Raw genomic sequence first — 25,080 nt, 5'->3', positions numbered from 1 at the left:
TTAGACACAACTGTGCAACTTTCACTTCATAAAGAGAAAAACATTATTGTGCCTAATTAACATGTAAAGTGGAAGTTCACAGAATTTAACTGGCTTTCCCAGGACCATACAGCTAATAAATGACCTCATCGAATTTTTCAGGCTCTAATTCCAGTATTTCTTTCACCATTGTTGTCTTTTGTTTTTGCTTTTCTGGCCACGCACACTGCACAGCTTACATAATGTTAGCTCCCCAACCAGAGATCAAACTTGGGCCCCTGGCAGTGAAGGTGCTGAGTCCTAACCACTGGGCTACCAGGGAATTCCCACTATCTTTGCTGCCATGTATTTGAAAAATCAACAATTAAGTGAGATATTCTCATTAGGATATATTTATAATTCTGAATTCTACCAAGGTCCTTAAGCATCAAAGGTTCTAGGAGAAAATTTTGAAAGATTTCATATTATATTTGTATGAAACTTTTGTCCAATTGAAAAAAATAAACAAATCTGTAAGCTTTTGTATGAGAAGGTTTATGAAATGTTATGACAAGATTGAACCTGTACATGTTATTTGTTTTGAAATTTTAATTTCATAATACACATTCTACCACATATAATTACGATCGTTTACATATTGAGCAACTTAGTCCACAGCATGGTCCCTCGCTAGCTGACAGAAAAGAAGGAGGTAGTTTTGTTAGGGTTGAAGGTTACTTCCCAGGTGGCGCTAGTGGTAAAGAATCCGCCTGCCAATGCAGGAAACATAATGAGACTTGGGTTCGATCGCTGGGTGGGAAAGATCCCCTGGAGAAGGAAATGGCAACCCGCTCCAATATTCTTGCCTGGAGAATCCCATGGACAGAGGAGCCTGGCAGGCTACATACAGTCCATGGGGTCACGAAGAGTCAGACATGACTGAAGTGACTTAGCATGCACGAAGGTGACTGTGGCTGTCTGGTAGGAAGGACATGAGTATTTCAGGCTTATAGAGTGAGGATGGAGAGAGAGACAGAAAGAAGAGGATTTAAGGAAACTGAAACATTTTCAGCTGCAAGTTAGAAAGCACCATGGCTCCATTCCTTGACTAAAGTTCAGTGTCTGCAACCCCCTTTCACAGAAATTTCCTTGATGGATTTATGGTTTAGTGTTGAGATTCACTAAAATGTGTGACATTCAGCTAATTTTTAAATGCTTCATAGAGTCCTTGTCATGACTTCGTTGGAGTCAATTAATACTTTAAAAAGTTTTCATAGGATGTCCCAGGTGGCCCAGTGACTAAGACTCCACATTCCCACTGCAAGGGCCCCGAGTTTGATCCCTCATCTGAGAACTAGCTCCTATATGCCTCAACTAAAGAACCTGCATGCTGCAACAAAAATAAAAGAATTCTGTGTACTGCAAGAAGACCTGGTTGCAGCCCTGGTGGTTCAGTGGTAGAGTCCAACTGCCAGTGCCTGCCAATGAAGGAGATGTGGGTTCGACTCCTGGGTCGGGAGGAGCCCCTGGAGAAGGAAGTGGCAACCCACTCCAGTATTCTTGCCTGGGAAATCACATGGACAGAGGATCCTGGCGGGCTACAGTCCACGGGGTCACAAAGAGTCAGACACTACTTAGCAACTAAGCAATAACAGCATTAAAAAAATAAAAAGTTTTCATAAAATCAAAATTCTCAGTCACTAAACAAATAAAAGGGAATTTGGTTACCCTGGGAGTACACTGTTAAATAATTTTCTGTTAGATAAAAATTTAGAAGCCTTTTGTACTTTTGGCAATTTAGCAGAATGATAGAATATATCCATGTGTTCCTTAATCAAGAGAATAACATACATGTGAATATTGTTACGGATTCTTCATTGTCATTAGTTGCAGCAGTCAGAGTGCTGCTTGCATGTTGCTGACTTGGGCACTTTAAAAATCAGAGCCCAAAGGGCCCCTGACTTCATCCCACATGAATGAGTTTACTAAATGAATTCTAAATCACAACCAGCTGAGATAGCAGCATTTGTTTCAGTACCTGGGAATAATCTTGTAACCTCAGTCTGTGTTCTGCTTAACGTCAAGAGAATAACTGTTAGCTTGTATCATTTTTAAAAGGAAATAAGCTACTTAAATAAAAACTCTGTGATGCTCTCATAGGGCAAAATAACTGTTTTTCAATTTATCCAGCACTGTATTCTGCTACTAGTTGCCAGCTAAAGATTACAAATTCACTAAATATAGAGAATACCATTAATCATGTCTTTTCAGCTTCCGACATATTTCTTCTGCTTGGAATTGTGGCTCTCAAATAATTGGATTAAAGGCTCTGTTGATTACACAAGTAAGTCAAAGCTTATAAGCTGGTTGGCATTCCGCTCGTCCCCACCACACAAAGCAGTTGCGCTGCTTTCTTGGCATCAGCATAATACAATGGGTAAGAGTGCAGACTCAGTAGTCACACTGCCAGTCCCTGTCCCCTTTGTCCATCACGCGTTATTTGTGTGGTCTTTGGCAAATTACTTGACTTTTCTAAGTCTCAGTTTTCTGTAACAATTTCCAGAAGACTTCAGATCCTACTAGAGAAACTCCAAGACATTTTTCTCATATTGATATTTTAAGAAATTTTAAATGACTGCGTTTGGAAAGTGTTTTGAGATAGGGTTTGAGAATAGTATTCACTTCAAAGGATTATTGTGGAAAATAAATGAAATAATGATTGTTAGTCAGTTGGTACATTACCTGGAACACAGTAAAGGCTCAATAACTATTAGCTTGGATTATTATCATCATAAATTATTCATATTGTGATAAAAGGATGTACTAGTGAGATAGTGCTAGTGAGATAGTACAGTAGTACTAGTGAGAGAATATAATACAGTCAATGACTGTGGAACAGAACTTTTTCCTGTAAAATTAATAAACTAAATGTAGTCAAATTTACAGGTTTAACCCTGGTTTAGCACAGAAAGAGAACAGAGATAGCAATGGAATCCTGCTATTGTTTCTACCAGGCAGTGTAATGTCTTCTAAAAATTATCTATAAATCCTACAAATATTTATCTGCTGGATTTTGAAATTTTTTTGTTCAACCTAAAACTATGAAGGAGATATGGGTCCTACTGGTTTGTAACTTACACCTTAAAAAACAAAAGCTAATAAACTTATTTTGCTACAATTTTTTCATCCTCAAAGCTCAGAACAGAGTAAACTGTCAGCAAAGGATAATTTGCTTATATTTTAAGCAGAAATGTTAACATTAGTACTATTCACATTTTCACAGACTTTCAAAATGAGAGCTCAGAATATTGAAATGACACTTTAAAAACTATTTTAAGTGGTTTTGTTCATATTAAATTTAAAAAATAGTTTATTCTGAATCTATAAAGAAGTAAAAATATAATTTGAATTTTTTTTTTAACTAGGTGACAAGGGTTAACTGATCCATTTATTCTCCAGGATTACTCTTGACAGGCTGATTCTTCAGTATCAACAAGCCACAAAATTCTGTTTAGTTTAATTTCACCAGGAAAAAAAAGACTTCCTGAAATTCCTTCTGGTCAATTAATTCAGCTAACATGATCAGTCCTTATAATCTCATGAGATTGCGCAAATTTTCATCATACCCTTTTGTATTACTATTTTAAATTGAATAAATAATATGTGAATATAGGCTCATTGGCAGGGAAATGTAGGTTTTTGCTGAAAAGGGTAAGGGAGACATGAATAATGAAATCAATCAAAATTATTGATACCAATAATGTAAGGCATTATTCTTGAGATAACATGTTACATGTTATCTAATCCTAACTAGGAAGCAACAGAGTTGGAATTTAGATTTAGGTCTGATTATCAAATTGTAGTAATCAAACTGTGAGGTGATGAAGGCTGTATTAATACTGGAGCAGTGAAAATAGTGAAGTAATTAATACATAAGAACAAATTTGAAAGTAACATTAACAAATTGTGATAATCTGTTAAAATTAGGAGATATAGAAGAAGAATGAACCATAAATAACTCTAAAACTTGAGCAGCTATGACAATGAAGACTGGGTTTTTTTAGTTATACAGGAAAAAATATCTAATAGGTAACTCTAGATGTAATAGAGTGGCTCAGGTAAGAGAAAAGAACTAGAGCAGTTTGTTATTTTTATCTCAGGCGCATAGATTACTCAAACCTTGGTTAATGACACTCTCATTCATGCATGACCTACTTTTATTGGGCAATTACTGTTAAAAATATAGTCAGCACTCACAGATCTACTAAATGACCAAAATTAAGAACTTGTTAATAATTACATGGAATCACGTCCACCTCCCTCCTACCATATTTTCTCCTGCCAAAAAAGGAAACTTTAGCCCCAGATGGCTTCACTGGGAAGTTTTTGCAAACATTTAAGGAAAAACTAATACCAATTCTGCATGAAACATAAAGAAAAGGAAGAAATTTATTAGGGAAAATTAAAGAAAAGGAAATACTTCTCAACTCATTCTATGAGAGCAGTATTACTCTGTTAACAAAAACAGACGTTATAAGAAAAAAAATCTGCAGACCAATATGCTTTATAAACATGGATGCAAAACTTCTCAAAAGTTTTTATCAAATTATCAGTATGTTAAAGGATAATGCATGATGAATTTTATCCTGGGGATATAAAGTCTATCAATGCAAAGAAATAGAGGAAAACAACAGAATGGAAAAGACTAGAGATCTCTTCAAGAAAATTAGAGATACCAAGGGAACATTTCATGCAAAGATGGGCTCAATAAAGGACAGAAATGGTGTGGACCTAACAGAAGCAGAAGATATTAAGAAGAGGTGGCAAGAATACACAGAAGAACTGTACAAAAAAGATCTTCACAACCCAGATAATCACAATGGTGTGATCACTCACCTAGAGCCAGACATCCTGGAATGTGAAGTCAGTTGGGCCTTAGAAAGCATCACTATGAACAAAGCTAGTGGAGGTGATGGAATTCCCATTGAGCTATTTCAAATCCTGAAAGATGACACTGTGAAAGTGCTGGAGTCAATATGTCAGCAAATTTTGAAAACTCAGCAATGGCCACAGGACTGGAAAAGGTCAGTTTTCATTCCAATCCCTAAGAAAGGCAATGCCAAAGAATGCTCAAACTACCGCACAATTGCCCTCATCTTACACGCTAGTAAAGTAATGCTCAAAATTCTCCAAGCCAGGCTTCAGCAATACGTGAACCATGAACTTCCAGATGTTCAAGCTGGTTTTAGAAAAGGCAGAGGAACCAGAGATCAAATTGCCAACATCCGCTGGATCACAGAAATAGCAAGAGAGTTCCAGAAAAACATCTATTTCTGCTTTATTGACTATGCCAAAGCCTTTGACTGTGTGGATCATGATAAACTGTGGAAAATTCTGAAAGAGATGGGAATACCAGATCGCTTGACCTGCCTCTTGAGAAACCTATTTGCAGGTCAGGAAGCAACAGTTAGAACTGGACATGGAACAACAGACTGGTTCCAAATAGGAAAAGGAGTATGTCAAGACTGTATATGTATGTATGTATACATATGTATATATGTATGTCAAGATTGCCGGGAGAAATATCAATAACCTCAGATATGCAGATGACACCACCCTTATGGCAGAAAGGGAAGAAGAACTAAAGAGCCTCTTGATGAAAGTGAAACAGGAGAGTGAAAAAGTTGGCGTAAAGCTCAACATTCAGAAAACTAAGGTCATGGCATCCGGTCCCATCACTTCATGGGAAATAGATGGGGAAACAGTGGAAACAGCAGCAGACTTTCTTTTTTTGGGCTTCAAAATCACTGCAGATGGTGACTGCAGCCGTGAAATTAAAAGACTCCTTAGAAGGAAAATTATGACCGAACTAGATAGCATAAAAAGCAGAGATATTACTTTGCCAACAAAGGTCCATCTGGTCAAGGCTATGGTTTTTCCAGTGGTCATGTATGGATGTGAGAGTTGGACTGTGAAGAAAGCTGAGTGCCAAAGAATGGATGCTTTTGAACTGTGGTGTTGGAGAAGACTCTTGAGAGTCCCTTGGACTGCAGGGAGATCCAACCAGTCCATCCTGAAGGAGATAAGTCCTGGGTGTTCATTAGAAGGACTGATGCTGAAGCTGAAACTCCAATAGTTTGGCTACCTCATGCAAAGAGTTGACTCATTGGAAAGGACCCTGATGCTGGGAAAGATTGAGGGCAGGAGGAGAAGGGGACGACAGAGGATGAGATGGCTGGATGGCATCACCAACTCGACGGACATGAGTTTGGGTAAACTCTGGGAGTTGGTGACGGACAGGGAGGTCTGGCGTGCTGCGATTCATGGGGTTGCAAAGAGTCAGATACCACTAAGCGACTGAACTGAACTGAACTGATACTAAGTGTTGATGAAGATGCAGATAAAGTATAGCTCTCATACAATATTCATGGGAAGATAAAATAGTACAGCTATTTAGAAAACAGCTTGGCAGTTCTTTAAAAAGTTGAACATACATTTACCATAAGGCCTAGCCATTATAATTCATTTATTTACCCAAGAGAAATAAAAAAGCATATGTCCACACAAAGACTTGTACGTGAATATTCATACCAGCTTTATTTGTAGTAGTCATTGGAAACAACTTAAATGTCCATCTGCAGATGAATGATTAACAGTGGTTAACTCTGGTATTTCATACAATGGAATATTATTCAGTAATAAAAAGAAATGAACTTTTGACATATGCAATGACATGGATGAATCTCAGAATAATTATGCATGGTGAAAGAAGCTGAACAGTAGAGTACATACTTGTATGATTCCTTTCATAGAAAATTTAAAGTAACCTACAAATGACCGAAAGCATTATCTGCCTAGGAATGGAGGTGGGAACAGTTGAAAGAAAAGGGAGGTTAAGGAGATCTGAGAATACTTTTCTGGGTGTAAGTATATATTCAGTTCTTTTCTTTCTTTCTTCTTGTTTTGGTTGCACTCTGTGGCTTCTGGGATCTCAGCTTCCTAACCAGTGATTGGACACAGGCCACGGCAGTGAAAGTGCTGAGTTCTAACCCCTGGACCACCAGGGAATCCCTATGTATTTATACCTTGATTGTACTGATAGTGACCTGGGTACATACATATGTCAGAACTTATTGAACTGTGCACTTTCAAAGAGTATAGCTTACTGTATGTCTATTATACCTTTGAATTTTTTAAAAATTAGAAGTTTAAAGCCAATAGACAAATTAAAATAAAATTCTAAAAAATGTTCAGTCAGTACCGAAGTAGGCAGCAAAGGGGAATGACATATGCCATATGCACAGACATGCATGCATATGCATTGTTAAAAGTTTGAAATTACATGAAATAAAAATGACAGAATTAAAGGAATAGACAATTCCACATAGGTTAAGAACTAGACCAAAACAAATGTTTTTTAGTAAAGACACAGAAGATCCAAATAACATGCTCAACCACCTTGACCTCGTTGATAATTATAGAATAATACATGTCAGTGTATGACAAAAACCACTACAATATTGTAATTAGCCTCCAACTAATAAAAATAAATGAAAAAAATTAAAGTTCTCAGGTTTGCAAAAAAAAAAAAAAGAATAATACATCCAATAACTGCATCCAATAACAATACAAATTCTTTGCACAGGCACTTGATACATTCACTAAACTATTTTGGGTTATTAACTTATAAGGACTTTTTAACACCATGCACCTTATACCTTCTATACCCTAAATCTTAGGGAAAGAACTGAGAGTTACTATAATTAATTATGTGCTTAGATTATGTCATTATTTTTTAAGGAGTAATAAATGTGCTATTTCTCTTTATAAACATATTTATATAGCACATTAAAAAATTAAGTCATCAAAAATTCTTACTCAATACTAATATTTTTTTTCAGGTGCAAAAAATTACAAAGCTTCATAATCGCCCCAAGACCACATAGAGCAAACATGAATGAAATTTCCCAAAAGGCTGAGGTAAGCTTTTTAATTTAAAAGTTAAAAAATGGGGGAATCATAGAGTTGACTGCACAACTGCTGGAAGGGCAACTGGTGGAAAGGTCATCCACAGAAGTTCATAGTAACATAGTGTCAAGATGTAAGACATAAGAAGAGATAAAATTCACAGGTTGGTCTCGAGCCCAGTATTTTCATTTGGATTCTTACCTAGGAAGCATGACTATAAAATTTTGTGTGTGATGGTAAAATGGATGTGATGGCTAGCATCTTGAGTAAATTTTAACATGATATATCTTAGAAGATATATTTAGAAGTTGTTTTTTAAGTATTAAGAAAACCAGTATTGATATATACTCTTATGAGAAATCAATGACACCATAAGTAGAAAATAGAGGATGTGTATGCCACAAGTTAATTAATCAATTTGCCATTATCACTAGGAGAAGGAGTTTGGTGTTCTGAGGTGATAAAGTTTTATTTACTGAAACTTCTTTTAGAGATCAGTGTAATTTTCAAAAAGATGAAAATAATTTGCTTTCCTGGTTTCAGAATGGAGGAAACCCGTTTCTCCAGTCTTTTAACAGATTCCTCCTCATTTGGAAAGCTTGTTTGTCATTTGGGAATTTCTCCTTAGAGCACATCCTACTTGGAATGATATAGCATTCTCACGTATTTTCAGTGTTGGCTTAAAGAAGTTCTAGATGGGCAGTATAGCAGTAGTAACAACAAAAATCACTGCTTGTGCACAAAGACCATGGCTCACCTCAACCACAAATGAGAAGCAAAGGCTCTTCAGTTTTCTTCGTATTAGATACAGAAACAAGCAAGAAAATCAATATGTAAATTAGGCTTAAGTTTTTTGCTTTGTTTTCAGCTTATCTAACTTACTAAAATTAGACTTGGTATCTTTTAAGCAAGCAATGTAAAATTTGAATCTTTAATAATGAAATAGGTCAGTAGAATACAGGTTGTTTTGAATTGGAATCCAGTCTTCAATGTTTATATTTTTCCAGCTTTCAGCTTCAGTGGAACACATACAAAATGGGACTTTGTTGCAATATATTAGTAACATTTTACTCTCATATTTTCTGCAATATCATCTTTCATACTTAGATTTTAGAAGGTATCTAATCAGATTCTTATACAAATAAAGGTTTCAAACTCATTTCTATATTCTGTTTTGATATATATTTCTTATATTGCTTATTCTGATCTATCTTTACCTAATTTCTTCCTTTCTTATTTTTTTTAACTTTCTTCTCTTTATTTTCTTCTAACGAAGATTCTGCTTTCTTCATCTAAACCTATACCAAAAACCTATGTGCCAAAACTTGGCAAGGGTGATGTAAAGGATAAGTTTGAAGCCATGCAGAGAGCAAGGGAAGAAAGAAATCAAAGGAGATCTAGAGATGAAAAGCAAAGAAGAAAAGAACAATATATTAGAGAGAGAGAATGGAACAGGAGAAAGCAGGAGGTTATTTTATTTTATTTTTATTTCATTCTTGTGCAAATATTCATTTTCATCATTTAAATTCACATTTTATTTATTATTCACATTAACCACATTTCATATTAACTGTACTTAAAATATTTTCTGCATTTATAAGCTAATTTCAAACTCTGCATATAATATGATTTAGTCTGAAGTTTGGACATGTTCATATTAATTTATTTACCCATCTAGATTAAAGAAATGCTTGCTTCTGATGATGAAGAAGAGGTATCTTCTAAAGTAGAAAAGGCTTATGTCCCAAAGCTAACAGGTAAGGCACTTGAGGGGTAAATTGTAAATAAAACTGCAAACAAGGAAACAAAACAAAATGTCAAACTTGTTTCATATATTCCTAGGAACTGTTAAAGGTAAATTTGCTGAAATGGAGAAACAGAGACAAGAGGAGCAGAGGAAGAGGACGGAGGAGGAACGAAAACGCCGAATTGAGCAGGATCTTTTAGAGAAGAGGAAGATACAGCGTGAATTAGCAAGAAGGGCTGAGCAGGTATACAATAGATATTAAGTCAGTAATTGCTTCAGAAACTAGTTGTACAGAGTAAAACTAACCAGTATGTTGCCTAATCAAAGTGTTTTATTATAACATAAGCCTATTAAATAGCAGCTAGCATGAAAGTAAGGTCTTAAGCACAATATTTAATATCGAATGCCTAGAAGGATAAGGGCAGAATGTGTCTATTTCAAGGTTGAGTACTGAGATAACTTTTGTTATATACTGTCTTATTCTGTCCACATTCTATATTTTTCTTGACACATTAGAAAATTTTACAAAGATATAAGGCAAATTCACACATAAATTATCCAGACATGTAACAAAATGCTGATCTTTTAATAGCAATAAAAAATGCTTGCTGGTTATTATCAAGCACTAAGGCTTAATTAGAATATCTTCCTGCTCAATTATTTGTAACATGTAACAAAATTAAGTCACATTTTATTCAATAATGGTATTATTAGCAAGTTGGGGATGGTAGTAGGAGAGGGGAGATACATGTGACAGTCATGTCCTTCATGTAGCCATTCCTGATGCCCATAGCCATGAAGGACAACCTAGAAGAAGAAAGACATCATTACTATGATTTTATAGAATCTCTTAATGAACTTGAAGTTCCCATATATTTTCTGCTCAAAGGATGAGACCTTAGAGGCCGGTAAAGATTTTAAAATACTCAAGAATCTGATCTAAGTTCCAGAAAAAGTTAATCTCTCGAAATGATTAATGATTGTCATGACATAGAAACTTGAAATTCTAATAGTCAAAATTAACATTTTATTAAGTAAAGAACTGATCAGTTCACAAAAATTTCTCTAATATATTGATATTTGTTTTGTATTATAAATGATCTGTAGTCATAGAGTTGAAAAAAATGCCAGAAGACAGTTATATTGCTTATTTACTTTAACCTTATCTATAATGTAGGATCAAAAGAGATGATTAATATACTGATTTTAGTGAGACTAAACCAGTACAATAATGGTATTTATCAGAGTTTTTATTAAGATTATATGAGTTAATAAATGCAAGCATTTAGGACAGTGCCTGGTACAAAGTAAGAGGGCTATAAATGAATGTTTCACCTAAATAGTAGTACATGTAATTAAATGTCATGAAACCATTTTAGTTTTCCCTTCTCTCATCAACATTTTAACAATTTCCCTAATATAATCTTCACAGTATATTGTCTGTCTCATAACCATGTTTACTGTGAGGTTGTACTTGGCTCCTTTTCGCCTTTGCTTTAAGTGTCTTAAATCTATTTGCTGTGCTTCTTTCAGTTCCTACAACTCTTCTGAAAAAAAGTGACAGGGACTTCCCTGGCAGTCCAGTGGTTAGGACTCAGTGCTTTCTCTGCTGGGAGTCCAGGTTCGATCCTTGGTCAAGGAACTAAGATCCTACAAGCTGCACAGCATGGCCAAACAAACAAACAAAAACCCCAAACAAAGAGAAAAGTGACAAAGAAGGCAAAGCATATGCCATATTTGCATGTCAAGGAAATTTATTTACTCTGACTTTGTGAATAACCACTTTTATGGCACAAGTAGCCATTTGTGTGGTGTCAAATAATGATATATGCCAGATGAAATTATAGAAAAGAATTGGGATTTTCTATATTTTATTACTTCATATCTCTTTGTGTAAAGAGAGAATGGCATACTTTACCTCTGTCACCTCCAGTCATCAAAGATTAGGATTCATTTTGAAGTGAAATTTCAGAAGGGAGGACAGTTATAAAAAAATGAACATTTTAGGTTATATGTTATAAAACATATCAGTATATATAATTATATTTATAATACAAATTGTAAAAGAACATAATAAAATTATAGTAAAATATATAATTAAAATATATGGTGCTTGGCAAGAAATAAAGAGTATACACATGGGGTTAGTCTACTTCTTTTAAATCTTGCGTTCTTTTCTAAGAAGCACTGATTACACACTAGACTTTGAGACCCACTACAACCCCATGAACTGAATATGCAGGCAGTGGTTTCACAAAGAATTATGTATGTGTTGAAGAGGTGAATTTGAATGTGATGAAGACAAAGGGTACTCAGAAAGAAATGGTAAAAAGCTAATCATGAAAAAGAACCACTTTAGTAACCGTAGATACTGCATGGCAAGAGAATCTTTGTTAATAAAAATTTTAGCCTATTGAATTATTTGAGAATATGTGGGTAGAGCAATATAAACCATTAATAGTAATTTCATTTTGTAAATATGGGAAATCTAATTTTAAAGCCTAATTAAGTACATTTTCCACTCAAATCTAATAAAAATTTATCTATCTTTGAATATAAGAATTAAAGCATGATATAGGTAAAGAAGAGTCTTAATGAAAAATCATTTTGTATAAGTCCATTACTATAGATAGGATTTTTGAGTCAGATGAGTAGCTGAATAATGTTTGAAATAATTACCAATTCTAAGATTCTAGATTATTTTTGTTGTTCAGTCATGTCCAACTCCTGGCAACCCCATGGACTGCAGCACACCAGGCTTCCCTGTCCTTCACCATCTCCTGGAGCTTGCTCAAACTCATGTCCTTTGAGTTGGTGATGCCATCCAACTATTTCATCCTCTGTCGTCCCCTTCTTATTATGATGAATTAAAAATAGAAATATTTTGTATACAGCATGTTGGAATCAAACACCAATAAAATTTGGGGGAGATCTTAATTTGGTATAATCTAGTTATCTTCTAGGGTATTTTGATGGACAACATTAACATCTATGAAAGTAGAAAAAGAGAAGTTATTAGTGGGAGACTGAGCTGTTAAAGAGAAAAGGGAGCAAGGAAGTTGATTTGGGAAGGTGCAAAAGGAGTTTTTCCCCCCATGAATCAAAAGGAAGTATTGGGAAGCAACTCTTGCATGGTAGCTTCTGAAAATTAGCACTATAATTGAACTGAATGTTTCAGTTCTCTGTGAATATATTGAGACCATGAATGCTTAGGCAAATTCATCTTTTTCCTTGTTTGTTGAAACCCAATGAAAAAAAAATTCTATCTTTTGTTGTTTTGATAATGGTTTAAAATGAGCAAAGAAGAAAGCAAAAAAAAAAAACCAAAACAAAAACACCAAACCAAACAAAGAAAAAGTCCTCCAAATATATTGGATTGGCCAAAAAGTTCCTTCAGTTTCAAAGTATAAAGAAAAGATACATTTTTCATTTTTACCAAGAACTTTATTGAACAACCTATTCACTATTTCATTCCACTACGTTTCTCAGGCAACTTCATAATTCCATCTTCCCAAAACTTTTTATCTTTTTGATCAAACAGCTGTCCCAGGTACCTTTTACAGTCTTTCAGGGAATTGAAGTTTTTTCCATTAAGATAACTTTTTAAAGAACAAAATAAATGGAAATCTGAAGGTGCAACAGCTGGTGAATATGGTGGATGAATCTGAACTTCCTAGCCAAGTTGTAACAGTTTTTGCCTGGTCATCAAAAAAACATGCAGTCTTGTGTTATCTTTATGGAAGATTATGCATTTTCTGTTGATTAATTCCAGATGGTTTTCATGGAGTGATACTTTCAGCTGGTTTAATTGGGAACAGTACTTGTTGGAATTGTTTGGTTTTCCAGAAGGAGCTCATGATAGAGGACGCTCTTCCAGTCCCACAATATATATAACATCACCTTTGGAAGGAAGACTGGCCTTTGGTGTGGTTGGTGGTGGTTCATTTTGCTTGCCCCATGATCTCTTCCATTCCACATTATTGTACAGTATCCATTTTTCATTGCTTGTCAAAATCTGTTTTTAAAATGGAACATTTTCATTATCTTTAAGTAGAGAATCACATTTGGAAATATAGTCAAGAAGATTTTGTTGTTGTTGTTGTTTATGTGGAACCCAAACATCAAAGCAATTAACATAACCAAGCTGGTATAAATGATTTTCAGTGCACGATTTGGATATTTTGAATATGTCAAATATCTCACTCGTGGTATAACACTGATTGTTCTCAGTTAATGTCTTGATTTGATCACTATCAACTTTAACTGGTCTACCCAACCATGGAGTATCATCCAGCAAGAAATCTCCAGCACAAAACTTCAAAACCTACTTTTGACACGTTCCATCAGTCAGCACCTTCTCCATGCACTGCAAGTCTTTTGTGCATTTCAGTTGTGTTTTTACCTTTCTCGAGATAATAAAGCATTTTTATTCCATCTTCAATATTAAAATCGCTGCACGAAGTTCACCAATTTTTTAAGATTTTTTAAATGCACCCAGATATGACAACTGTCACAATACAATCTAACAAAATTGTTTCAAATGAAGTTAAAGGCAACTAAATGCTACTAGAGCCAGCTTACAGAAAAACCCAAATGAATTTTTTGGCCAACACAAGAGTTTACTACTGCAAGGTAATAAAAATCTGAAAAGGTGGTAGCACCAAGAAAAAGAAATCTGGGGTTAAAAAATTTAGAATTTTTTCCCCTATGCTCTCAATTTCTCACTTCTCACCATACCTCCTAGAACTTTTTATTGAGATTAACACAAATTGTGGGGTAATTATTATCACTCTTTTGAAGGGAAATAATTTTATAATTATTTTATTATAGGTCTACTAGAATTTTTCATAGTATCATTTATCATTCAATAAAAGTTTCATCATTTACACAGCAAATCAGTATAATAGATAATTCCATAAGAAAGCAAATTATTCTGAACAAAACTATTTAAAATAAATTACTAAAATACACAATAGATTTATTTTTAAAATACAATTTGTTCAGAATAATTTATTTTTCAAGAAATTTGATATCTTAGTAAAATGCATAATTTCTCCCTTGATGGAGACTGTAGAAAAGAGGGATGATGAGAGAATAGGGATTAAACCAGCCCAGTACCTAGTATGAGCAATGTACAGCCGAATTCCCTTAGCCTGAGTGAGGAACAGACTACTTCCAGATTCTTTCACTGGTGTTAGAAATCAAATTAAAACAATAAACAATTTGAATTTTTACTTTCTAACTTTTTCATTTTCCCATTGTTTATGTTTCTTTTTCCTGAGACTTCAAACATTGTGCTATTTAAGTCATCTTTCTGTCATTTCTTACTCTGCTATGTACATTAGCTTGCTAACCACACTGGCCAAATGGAGCTCCCTCCTTTTGAATGAGGGCCTTTCCTATATAGATCTGGTCAAAATATACAATAAACAATTATGATTGTTTTTCCTTCTAAACTAGACATGTGAAAGCTTATACCTTTCACTGCACTTCATTATTGTGTCAGTTATATTTTGGCCATATTGTAAAATATAGTCATGATGATTATTTGGTTGCTAATGATAGGTTTTCCTTTCATTGTGGCAGAGAATGGAGAAATGTTTCTGTATCTCAGTTTAAATTGCTTGTTTATTTAATAACTGTTGGTTGTAAGCTCACAGCCATGTTGTAAGAACTTGGTCCGTTATTCAAATTCCAGAATTACAAAGGTAGGCTTTATTTTAATTTTTTCTTAATATAATGTTCCCAAGATATTAATATCAAAATGCAAAAACTAGTAGAAGGTTTAATCTCTATTTAAAAAGGACATAATTGGCTAATTTGGAGTAACATAAAAATACTTCCAAAATTCTAAATTTTGAAAATTTACCATAAATCACAACTAAATTACTTTTCAGTTATATGTTTAAAGCAAAACGCAGAAATCTGATGTAAAGTAATGATATGAAATTCTTATTCAATAGATTGAGGACATAAACAATACGGAAACTGAATCAGCACCAGAGGTAAATGGACATTTCCTTTGATGAAACATTCACCTAAAATTATCTGGTTCACAAATAGTCTTTCAATTAAAAAAATTAAAAGTTCTATTATGAATATAGCAACAAGAAAAAGGACAAAAATATTTTGCAAAGCAAGGTCATACTTTTGCACTTTCAAAGAATATAGCTTAGTGTTTTTGGAGAAAAGTATGTTTTTGCTCTCATGATTCAAGTAGAGGCACAAATCTGAGTTTGAAATACTCTGCCAAGACTATATATTTCTTGAACTGTTACTAATAGTTGAGACTGTTGAAAGCTAATGTTGAAAAATGCAGTTTTCTTTTCATCGTTTGTCTTCTTTCCTCAGAGTTCCTGATAGTTTGTTTTGCTTATTACATACTAGCAGAGAGTACAGTATCTATTGCCATGAAGGAATGTTCAACAACCACAGCAGTTTTAGATCTCTTCTAATCTAACATACAAAGTTAAAGATCAATCAATTTGACGGTGTGCCTAGAAGTACAGACAAGTAAATTGGAAGCAGTTTTACTTCAGGGGCATGTGTTACAAATTATAATTCTTCACTTTGTTTTTGAAAAAAGTTCAGAGGCAATAATAGATGATGTAAAAGAACTAATTAAAATGAATTTCAAAAACAAGTTTAAGAATATGTGAATAGGACCAAATGCCAAAGAGTTTTGTCTATAATATAAATATTTTCTAGATCACTTGGAAATACTGTTTTTTTTTTCTCGCTAAATGTTGGTTTTATTAAGTATTTAAAAACTTACATGGAGAGAAAAGCCAGATGCAGAAAGCTTTCTTGTGTGTTTAAACTGAATCTGTCCACCATCAAATTGATTGAGAGTATGCTCACATGCACATTACCTTTTGTGGGATGAGTGCATGATAGCGAAATTCAGATAATGTCACATGGTTTTATCTGAACACTGTATTAACACCATCTTCTAGGAAAAAGGATGCTTCTTGAACCTTGTCAGCAATGGATTTCAGTAAGATTAATTCATAATGTACAATGAATTCAGAGAAAGAGCTATTTAATAGTAATCCATAAAAACTATATTTTTGTTCTTCATAGCATTGATAGCAATGTAATGAAATCCACCAATGATGGAAGTAATGTCCCATGGAATCTAAATTTTGATATGGAAGAAATATGCTAATCACCTATTTTATAAATTAGGAAGGAGATGAGTCACTGCTTGTAACAGTGGTACCTGTCAAATCACACAAAACACCTGGAAAAATAAAAAAGAATTTTGAAGATCTAGAAAAAGAACGAGAAGAGAAGGAAAGGGTCAAGTATGAAGAAGATAAAAGAATAAAATATGAAGAACAACGCCGATCTCTCAAGGAAGCAAAGTGTCTTTCATTGGTCATGGTAATTTTTTTTTTAACAAATAAAAAGTTAAGTTGATTCAAATCATATACTTTTATGATTAACGGGTAGGTTTTCATTATGTTTTCTTAGGATGATGAACTAGAAAGTGAGGCAAAAAAAGAATCACTTTCTTCTGGAAAATTGAAACTGACTTTTGAAGAATTGGAAAGACAAAGACAAGAAAACCGAAGGAAGCAAGCTGAGGAGGAAGCAAGAAAACGTTTAGAAGAAGAGAGGCGTGCTTTTGAAGAAGCAAGGCGGCAAATGGTAAAACAAACTGATGTAACATTTATATATGTGGATTATAATACATAATTATAGCACATAATTATATATAATATTCATATATTATAATATTATATAAATTATATGTATAATATTATATAAATGTTACCTGTAAAGCATTCAATATTAAGGGAGGTAGCTGGATTTGGAAAGGTTCATTGCTATAAATTTAAGGAGATTTTCTATGTAGAACGGTCTGATTTTGAAATTGTATACATATTCCATATATAATATGCATCCATATTATGTTCTAATTTCCATTTTTGGATATTTTCTCTAATATTCTCCAAATTTTTATTTATATAATTGTTATAAATATACAAAATATTTATCAACTCTTTATCTGTTAGTTCAGTCTGCAGTGTGTTTAGCAGCATGGTGCAGCACACTTTCAAGTCTAATCATAAGTATACACTTAGTGTCAATGTGTGTATATACACACACACATATATATACTGCACATACATGTGTGTGTAAATGTATACAATCTAAGTGGTTAAGAACATGGACTTTGGAGCCAGACTGCCTGGATTCATATATCTAACATTTATTAAATGTGTATCCATAGACAAGTTATTTAATTAACCTCTCTGTATCTTTCCTCATTTGTAAAATGGTGAAAATAATTGGGCCTACTTCTTAAATCATTAAATGAGTTAACACAGAAAGCAATTAGTGTCTAGCATATAAGAAGTGCCTTATTTTTTATTCATTTTTATTTTGTAATTTTTATTTTTTTGACCATGCAGTGGAGCTTGCAGGATCTTAGTTCCTTCACCAGGGATTGAACCTGTGCACCCTGCAATGGAAGTGCAGAATCCTAACCACTGGACCACCAGGGAACTCCCAATAAGTGCTTTAAAATCATTAACTGCTATCACAGTTAACAGATTTACCAACAAAAAATAAAACTGAAATAAGAAAACACTGATTCCAAATCCATTGCAAGAACCGACGAATGGAACATATATAATTTTTTAAGCTTTCAGACTTCCTTGATCAACTTTAAATAATGATGTTCTAAGGACTGTACCTCCAAAATTAAAATTTTCTAGATATTTTGTTTGAAAATGTTGTTACTTTTGGGCAGTTATAGTTGGATATCTACACATTTTAGATATCACTGGTGGTCAATTTAGTGAAAAGACATAGTAATATCATTAATTAATTAAATCATAAATTTCAATGAGTAATTAAATTCATATTATATTAATTATAAAATCATTAAATTTTAATTGTATATAAAATAGCTCCAGATATTTTACCCATTTAATTACCATAGTTCATAGTAAAAAAAAAAAATCCATGACAATTACAGAATGACCTTATTTTATTATCAAAGAGACTGTGTGTGTAAACTTGAACCTCAATTAAAGTACATACACACACTTTTAAATAACGTGTAATTTTTCCAGCTTTGATTTTTTTGAAATCATATTAGATTCATATTTTTTTAATATTAGATTCTGGAATTAGAATATTAATCTAATATTAATTAGAATATTAGATGAAATATTAGATTCATACTTTTTGAATCATATAAAGGAAGGAGATTATGGTCCCCTATGTGAGTGAGGTGACTGAGTCTGTGCCTTTTGATTGATAATTCATTCCTGTCTTTGATGAATCTCATTTCTTAATAATGAGTTGTTTGTTGGTTAGGTAAATGAAGAGGAGGAAAACCAAGACACAGAAAACATTTTTAAAGGGTACCGCCCTGGTAAACTCAAGCTCAGTTTTGAAGAAATAGAAAGACAAAGGAGAGAAGATGAAAAAAGGAAAGCAGAAGAAGATGCCAGAAGAAGAATAGAGGAAGAAAAGAAGGCGTTTGCCGAAGCAAGGAGAAGCATGGTAAGACAGCATGTGACTGCAGGCGGCCACTGGGATTCAGCTTTTAGAGTATGTTAGGAGAAAGCATTCAACTGAGGGGAATACCCTATTATTTCTGGAAGTTGTGCCAAAAGTAGGGATGGCATATATGTTTTTAAAAGTCTCCTTTGGCATAATACCATCAGTTAAAGATGTTTGCTTCAGTACCATGTTGAAAATGTTCTGATTAAATTGCTCTGCCTAGCATATATTATCTTCCTTCTCTGAGAAGGTGTGTTTTCCAGAACTAAGTATCTAAGCTAGGAGGGAGGGGGCTTCCTACCCCCACCTTCCCTTCCATTCTCTCCATTCTTTTCTCGAACCTAGCCGCATTTCCTCCTTCCCTTCCTTACTCCTTCTTTCCTTCCCTCCTTTCTTTCCAAGTTCCATCCCATCAGGATACATTAAATGACCAAAGCCCTTTAATCACAATTATTTAACTCTCCAAAATGCTTATCACCACTCTGGATATTGCTATCCAACTTAACTCTGCTACAAACTTATACTTTTTATACCATTTTAATATTTTAAATATATAATTATTTGACAAACTCTATTTTTAAGTATGTTGACATGTGAATGCTGCACAATCTTCCTGAAACCTTTTCATTTGCTTCAGTCATATAATGACCTGGTTTTTTTCCTATGTCTGGGTGAGCTTCAGACACATATTCCAAGTGTTTTTTGGCCTCATTATCCACACAGATGCTTAAATCAAATCTGAGAACCTTAAGCACTTTCACTGCTCATTTGTGCCTCATATCCACTCACTCACTAAGTCTCATTTCCTATGTATTACTCTAAAAATTCCCCCATTTCCCACTGTTGTTCAGTTGCTAAGTTATGTCTGACTCTTTGTGACTCTGTGGACTGTGGCACACCAGCCTTCCCTTTCTTCCCCATCTCCCGGAGTTTGCTCAGGTTCATGTCCATTGAGTCAGTGATGCTATCTAACCATCTCATCCTCTGCCGCCCTCTTCTCCTTTTGCCTTCGATCTTTCCCAGCACTTCCTACTGCTACTACTATAGTGCAGGTCACCGTTACCCCTTGCCTCAGGCCACCTCCTAATTAATTTGCTTTCTTGCCTATAATCTATTCTTTCCTATAAAGCCAGGAAAGAAAGAAAGAAAGTAAGTGAAGTCGCTCAGTTGTGTCTGACTCATTGCAACCCCTGGACTGTAGCCTGCCAGGATCCTCCGTCCATGGGATTTTTGAGGCAAGAGTACTGGAGTGAGTTGCCATTTCCTTCTCCAAGAGATCTTCCTGACCCAGGGATTGAACCCAGGTCTCCCCCACTGCAGGCAGACTCTTTACCTGAGCCACCAGGGAAGCCCATAAAGCCAGGAGAGTTCTCCTGATGAAACTATGGACGGAAGTTCATGACATTGTACAGGAGACAGGGATCAAGACCATCCACAAGAAAAAGAAATGCAAAAAAGCAAAATGGCTGTCTGAAGAGGCCTTACAAATAGCTGTGAAAAGAAGAGAAGTGAAAAGCAAAGGAGAAAAGGAAAGATTTACTCATTTGAATGCAGAGTTCCAAAGAATAGCCAGGAGCGATAAGAAAGCCTTCCTCAGTGATCAGTGCAAAGAAGTAGAGGAAAACAATAGAATGGGAAAGACTAGAGATCTCTTCAAGAAAATTAGAGATACCAAGGGAACATTTCATGCAAAGATGGGCTCAATAAAGGACAGAAATGGTATGGACCTAACAGAAGCAGAAGATATTAAGAAGTGGTGGCAAGAATACACAGAGGAACTGTACAAAAAAGATCTTCATGACCCAGATAATCACGATGGTGTGATCACTCACCTAGAGCTAGACATCCTGGAATGTGAAGTCAAGTGGGCCTTAGGAAGCATCACTACGAACAAAGCTAGTGGAGGTGATGGAATTCCAGTTGAGCTGGAATTTAGGCTGAGTTTAGGCTTTGGAATTCCAAAGCCTAAAAGATGATGCTGCATAAGTGCTGCACGCAATATGCCAGCAAATTTCTAAAACTCAGCAGTAGCCACAAGACTGGAAAAGGTCAGTTTTCATTCCAATCCCAAAGAAAGGCAATGCCAAAGAATGCTCAAACTACTGCACAATTACACTCATCTTACACACTAGCAGAGTAATGCTCAAAATTCTCCAAGCCAGGCTTCAACAGTATGTGAACCGTGAACTTCTAGATGTTCAAGCTGAATTTAGAAAAGGCAGAGGAACAAGAGATTAAATTGCCAACATCTGTTGGATCATTGAAAAAGCAAGAGAGTTCCACAAAAACATCTATTTCTGCCTTATTGATTATGCCAAAGCCTTTGACTGTGTGGATCACAATAAACTGGAAAATTCTGAAAGAGATGAGAATACCAGACCACCTGACCTGCCTCTTGAGAAATCTATATGCAGGTCAGGAAGCAACAGTTAGAACTGGACATGGAACAACAGACTGGTTCCAAATAGGAAAAGGAATACGTCAAAGCTGTATATTGTCACCCTGCTTATTTAACTTATATGCAGAGTACATCATGTGAAATGCTGGGTTGGAGGAAGCACAAGCTGGAATCAAGTTTGCTGGGAGAAATATCACTAACCTCAGATATGCAGATGACACCACCCTTATGGCAGGAAGTGAAGAAGAACTAAAGAGCCTCTTGATGAAAGTGAAAGAGGAGAGTGAAAAAATTGGCTTAAAGCTCAACATTCAGAAAACTAAGATCATGGTTCTGGTCCCATCACTTTATGGCAGATAGATGGGGACACAGTGGCAGACTTTATTTCTTTGGCCTCCAAAATCACTGCAGATGGTGACTGCAGCCACAAAATTAAGACGCTTACTCCTTGGAAGGAAAGTTATGACCAATCTAGACAACATATTAAAAAGAAGATATGTTACTTTGTCAGCTATGGTTTTTCCTTTAGTCATGTATGGATGCAAGAGTTGGACTGTAAAGAAAGTTGAGCACCAAAGAATTGATGCTTTTGAACTGTGGTGTTGGAGAAGACTCTTGAGAGTCCTTTGGACTATGAGGAGATCCAACTAGTCCATCCTAAAGGAGATCAGTCCTGGGTGTTCATTGGAAGGACTGATGTTGAAGCTGAAACTCCAATACTCTGGCCACGTGATGCAAAAAGCTGACTCATTTGAAAAGACCCTGATGCTGTGAAAGATTGAAGGCAGGAGAAGAAGGGGACGACAGAGGATGAGATGGTTGGATGGCATCACCAACATGATGGACACGAGTTTGTGTAAACTCTGGGAGTTAGTGATGGAAAGGAGGCTTGGCATGCTGTAGTCTCTGGGGTCGAAAAGAGTCAGACACGACTGAGCAACTGAACTGAACTGTTCTTTAAAAAAAGAAGTTAATTTGATTTTGTTACTACTTTGCTTAAAAATTTCATATTTCCATTAAAGCAAAAATCTAAACACTATAATTTTAAAACAAATTTCTTTACAATCTTGCTCCAGTATTTTCTCGTTTCATTTTTTGATTCTTTGTTAAATCTGCCATGTTTGTTCCAGACATACTAAATTTCTTTCCATTTCTTCAAAATGCTATGCTCTGATCTCTGGAACTTCAAAATACTGTATGAAACACATTACCCCTCTCCTTTCCTTTCTCTGCTTTCTCCTATTAATATATTCCATTTCCTCTGGAAGCCTTCCCTGATAGTACAACTCCCAGAAAGGGTTCCTTTCATGTACTCTTAAAGCATTTTGTGTTCCCCCAGCATGGCAGTAGTGCTGTATTCTTGTTTCTTATGACTGTCTTCCTCCCTCAGTAAGGCTGAGACCACATTGAACACATGGCACAATGCATTCAGGTGTAACAAACTTCCTAAAATGCTTGTGGAATAAGTGATATTAAAACTGTCTTATGTCTATTATTAGGTAATCCTTGATTCACAAATGGTTTCTACACAGAAACCCTACAAACATTGTGAAAGCACCCCTACAAAATTGTGAAAGCACTTAATTTTTAGAGAACAAGCTGGTTCAGAAGCACTAAATGAGAAGTAGCTGCGAAGATTAAGAAATCTAGTCCTGGGGCAGATTTTTAGGCCGAATCTGTCTTTTATCATGATGTACTAGTGAGAAAAGTGCAGGGAAGGGAAATGTCATTATACCAAAACTCTAGTTTCCTAGAGACATTTCTATATTAGGAATGAGAAACTTTTTCCTTCATTTATGTGGTTTTCTTATCTAGGACCAAGTATTGTCATTTCACTGTTGCTCAGTTGCCCAAGTTGTGTCCGACTCTGTGACCCCATGGACTGCAGCACGCCAGGTCTCCCTGTCCCTCACCATCTACAGGAGTTTGCCCAAGTTCATGTTCATTGCATCAGTGATGCCATCCAGCCATCTCATCCTCTGATGCCCTCTTCTCCTTCTGCCCTCAATCTTTTCCAGCATCAGGGACTTTTCCAATGAGTCATCTGTTCGGATCAGATGACAAAAATACTGGAGTTTCAGCTTCAGCATCAGTCCATATTATAGCTCAAGTAGCTCATATATTATTAAAAAATTTGGGGGGTAATATGTGGATTGTAAAACTATATAAACATTGTTTCTGAGTTGAACTGGTTTTGTGGTAAAGCCTGTCTTTTATAAAACTTGGAACAAATAAATAATTACCATTTGTTTTTTCTTATTCAAGTGTGTAGTTCAACCACAGGGACATAATTTATTTATTTATTTATTTGATTTTAAAAGGCTTACTTTTATTTATTTTTTTCCATTTATTTTTACCAATAAAAATTTAAAAAAAATAAAGGGACATGATTTAAATGAGAGGTTTATGTATGTACTTTCAGGGAATAGAATTAGGTAATTGCTTGTCATGCAAAATGTATTGCAGTCAATGACTTAAAAGCAGAGTTTTTGCAGTTTAGAGACTGCCTGTATACAATGATATTGTAATAATAAAACTGCTCTTTGGGAGCTTACCTTGGTGTCAGGCACACTGCAGAGTGTTTCCAAACTTTATGTGATTCATGACAATTCAATGAAAGTTGTCGCAGATAAGGAAATTCAGATCTAAAGAGGCTATGTAACTTGTCTATGGTTGCAACTAAATGGCAGTTAGACATGTAATTTATAAAATTATGAAAAGGTAGTCTAAATAGTTATTTATAATTTTATTAGACTTCTCAAGTTTTGAATCTCACCTTTCCCATATAGTATTTGTATCAACTTTGGACAAGTTGCTTTTTATTGCCTTAGTTTCCTCATCTATTAAATGGGGATATTAATAACACCTACTTCATATGGTTATAGAAAAATAAGTCAATACATGTAAAGTGCTTAGAATTATACCTGGCAGTTGTAAGTATTAACTATTATTTATTTTTAATTAGCCTGACAGAAAAAAATCAGTATAATAAAATCACAGCATTAAGTGATTATTGCCTGATTATGAAGGGATCATAATGATAACTCATTCAGTTAAAACCATGATTTAACTGAAACGCTCTATTTTAATTACCAGAATTGAGATTCATTTTACTTTTTAAAAATTTTATTTATTCGACTGTGCCAAGAGCTAGTTAGGGCACGTAAGATCTTTGATCTTTGTTGTAGCGTGTGTGATTTTAGTTATGGCATGTGGGATCTAGTGCCCTGACCACAAATCAAACCTAGGTAGCCCCCCCCCCCACATTGGGAGCATGGAGTCCCAGCCACTGGACCACCAGGGAAGTCCTGAGGTTCATTTTAATTCAATTAAAAAGTTTTCCCAATATTAGAACATCTTTTTAATTTTTTAATGAAAATTTTTGTTGTTGCTCGAGCTTCTTAATGTCTGATTCAAATCGTGTGCTCCATCTCTCAGTTGTGTCCGACTCTTTGTGATGCTGTGGACTGTAGCCGGCCAGGCTCCT

At 34.9% G+C, this 25,080-nt stretch overlaps 1 protein-coding gene across 9 annotated transcripts in view; it reads left to right on the top strand.

The window, feature by feature from the left end:
* NEXN (nexilin F-actin binding protein) overlaps positions 1-25,080 on the top strand; it is a 53,702-nt gene that overhangs the window by 14,451 nt on the left and 14,171 nt on the right. For 4 of the 9 annotated variants that reach the window (XM_070467876.1, XM_070467871.1, XM_020891960.2 and 1 more), the window contains 8 exons: positions 7,860-7,938; positions 9,203-9,394; positions 9,605-9,683; positions 9,769-9,917; positions 15,637-15,678; positions 16,862-17,059; positions 17,150-17,326; positions 19,007-19,195. In XM_070467876.1, coding sequence (XP_070323977.1) covers positions 7,860-7,938; positions 9,203-9,394; positions 9,605-9,683; positions 9,769-9,917; positions 15,637-15,678; positions 16,862-17,059; positions 17,150-17,326; positions 19,007-19,195 — 1,105 coding nt within the window. Of the gene's footprint in view, positions 1-2,229; positions 2,303-7,859; positions 7,939-9,202; positions 9,395-9,604; positions 9,684-9,768; positions 9,918-15,636; positions 15,679-16,861; positions 17,060-17,149; positions 17,327-19,006; positions 19,196-25,080 lie in introns of those variants that run through there. The other 5 variants (XM_070467875.1, XM_070467874.1, XM_070467877.1 and 2 more) reach the window with 4 other exon arrangements.

The sequence above is a fragment of the Odocoileus virginianus genome, chromosome 5 (assembly GCF_023699985.2).
Source record: "Odocoileus virginianus isolate 20LAN1187 ecotype Illinois chromosome 5, Ovbor_1.2, whole genome shotgun sequence".
NCBI lineage: Eukaryota > Metazoa > Chordata > Mammalia > Artiodactyla > Cervidae > Odocoileus > Odocoileus virginianus.
The sequence above is the reverse complement of the archived record's forward strand: the minus strand, read 5'-3'. Positions and strand labels throughout refer to the sequence as shown.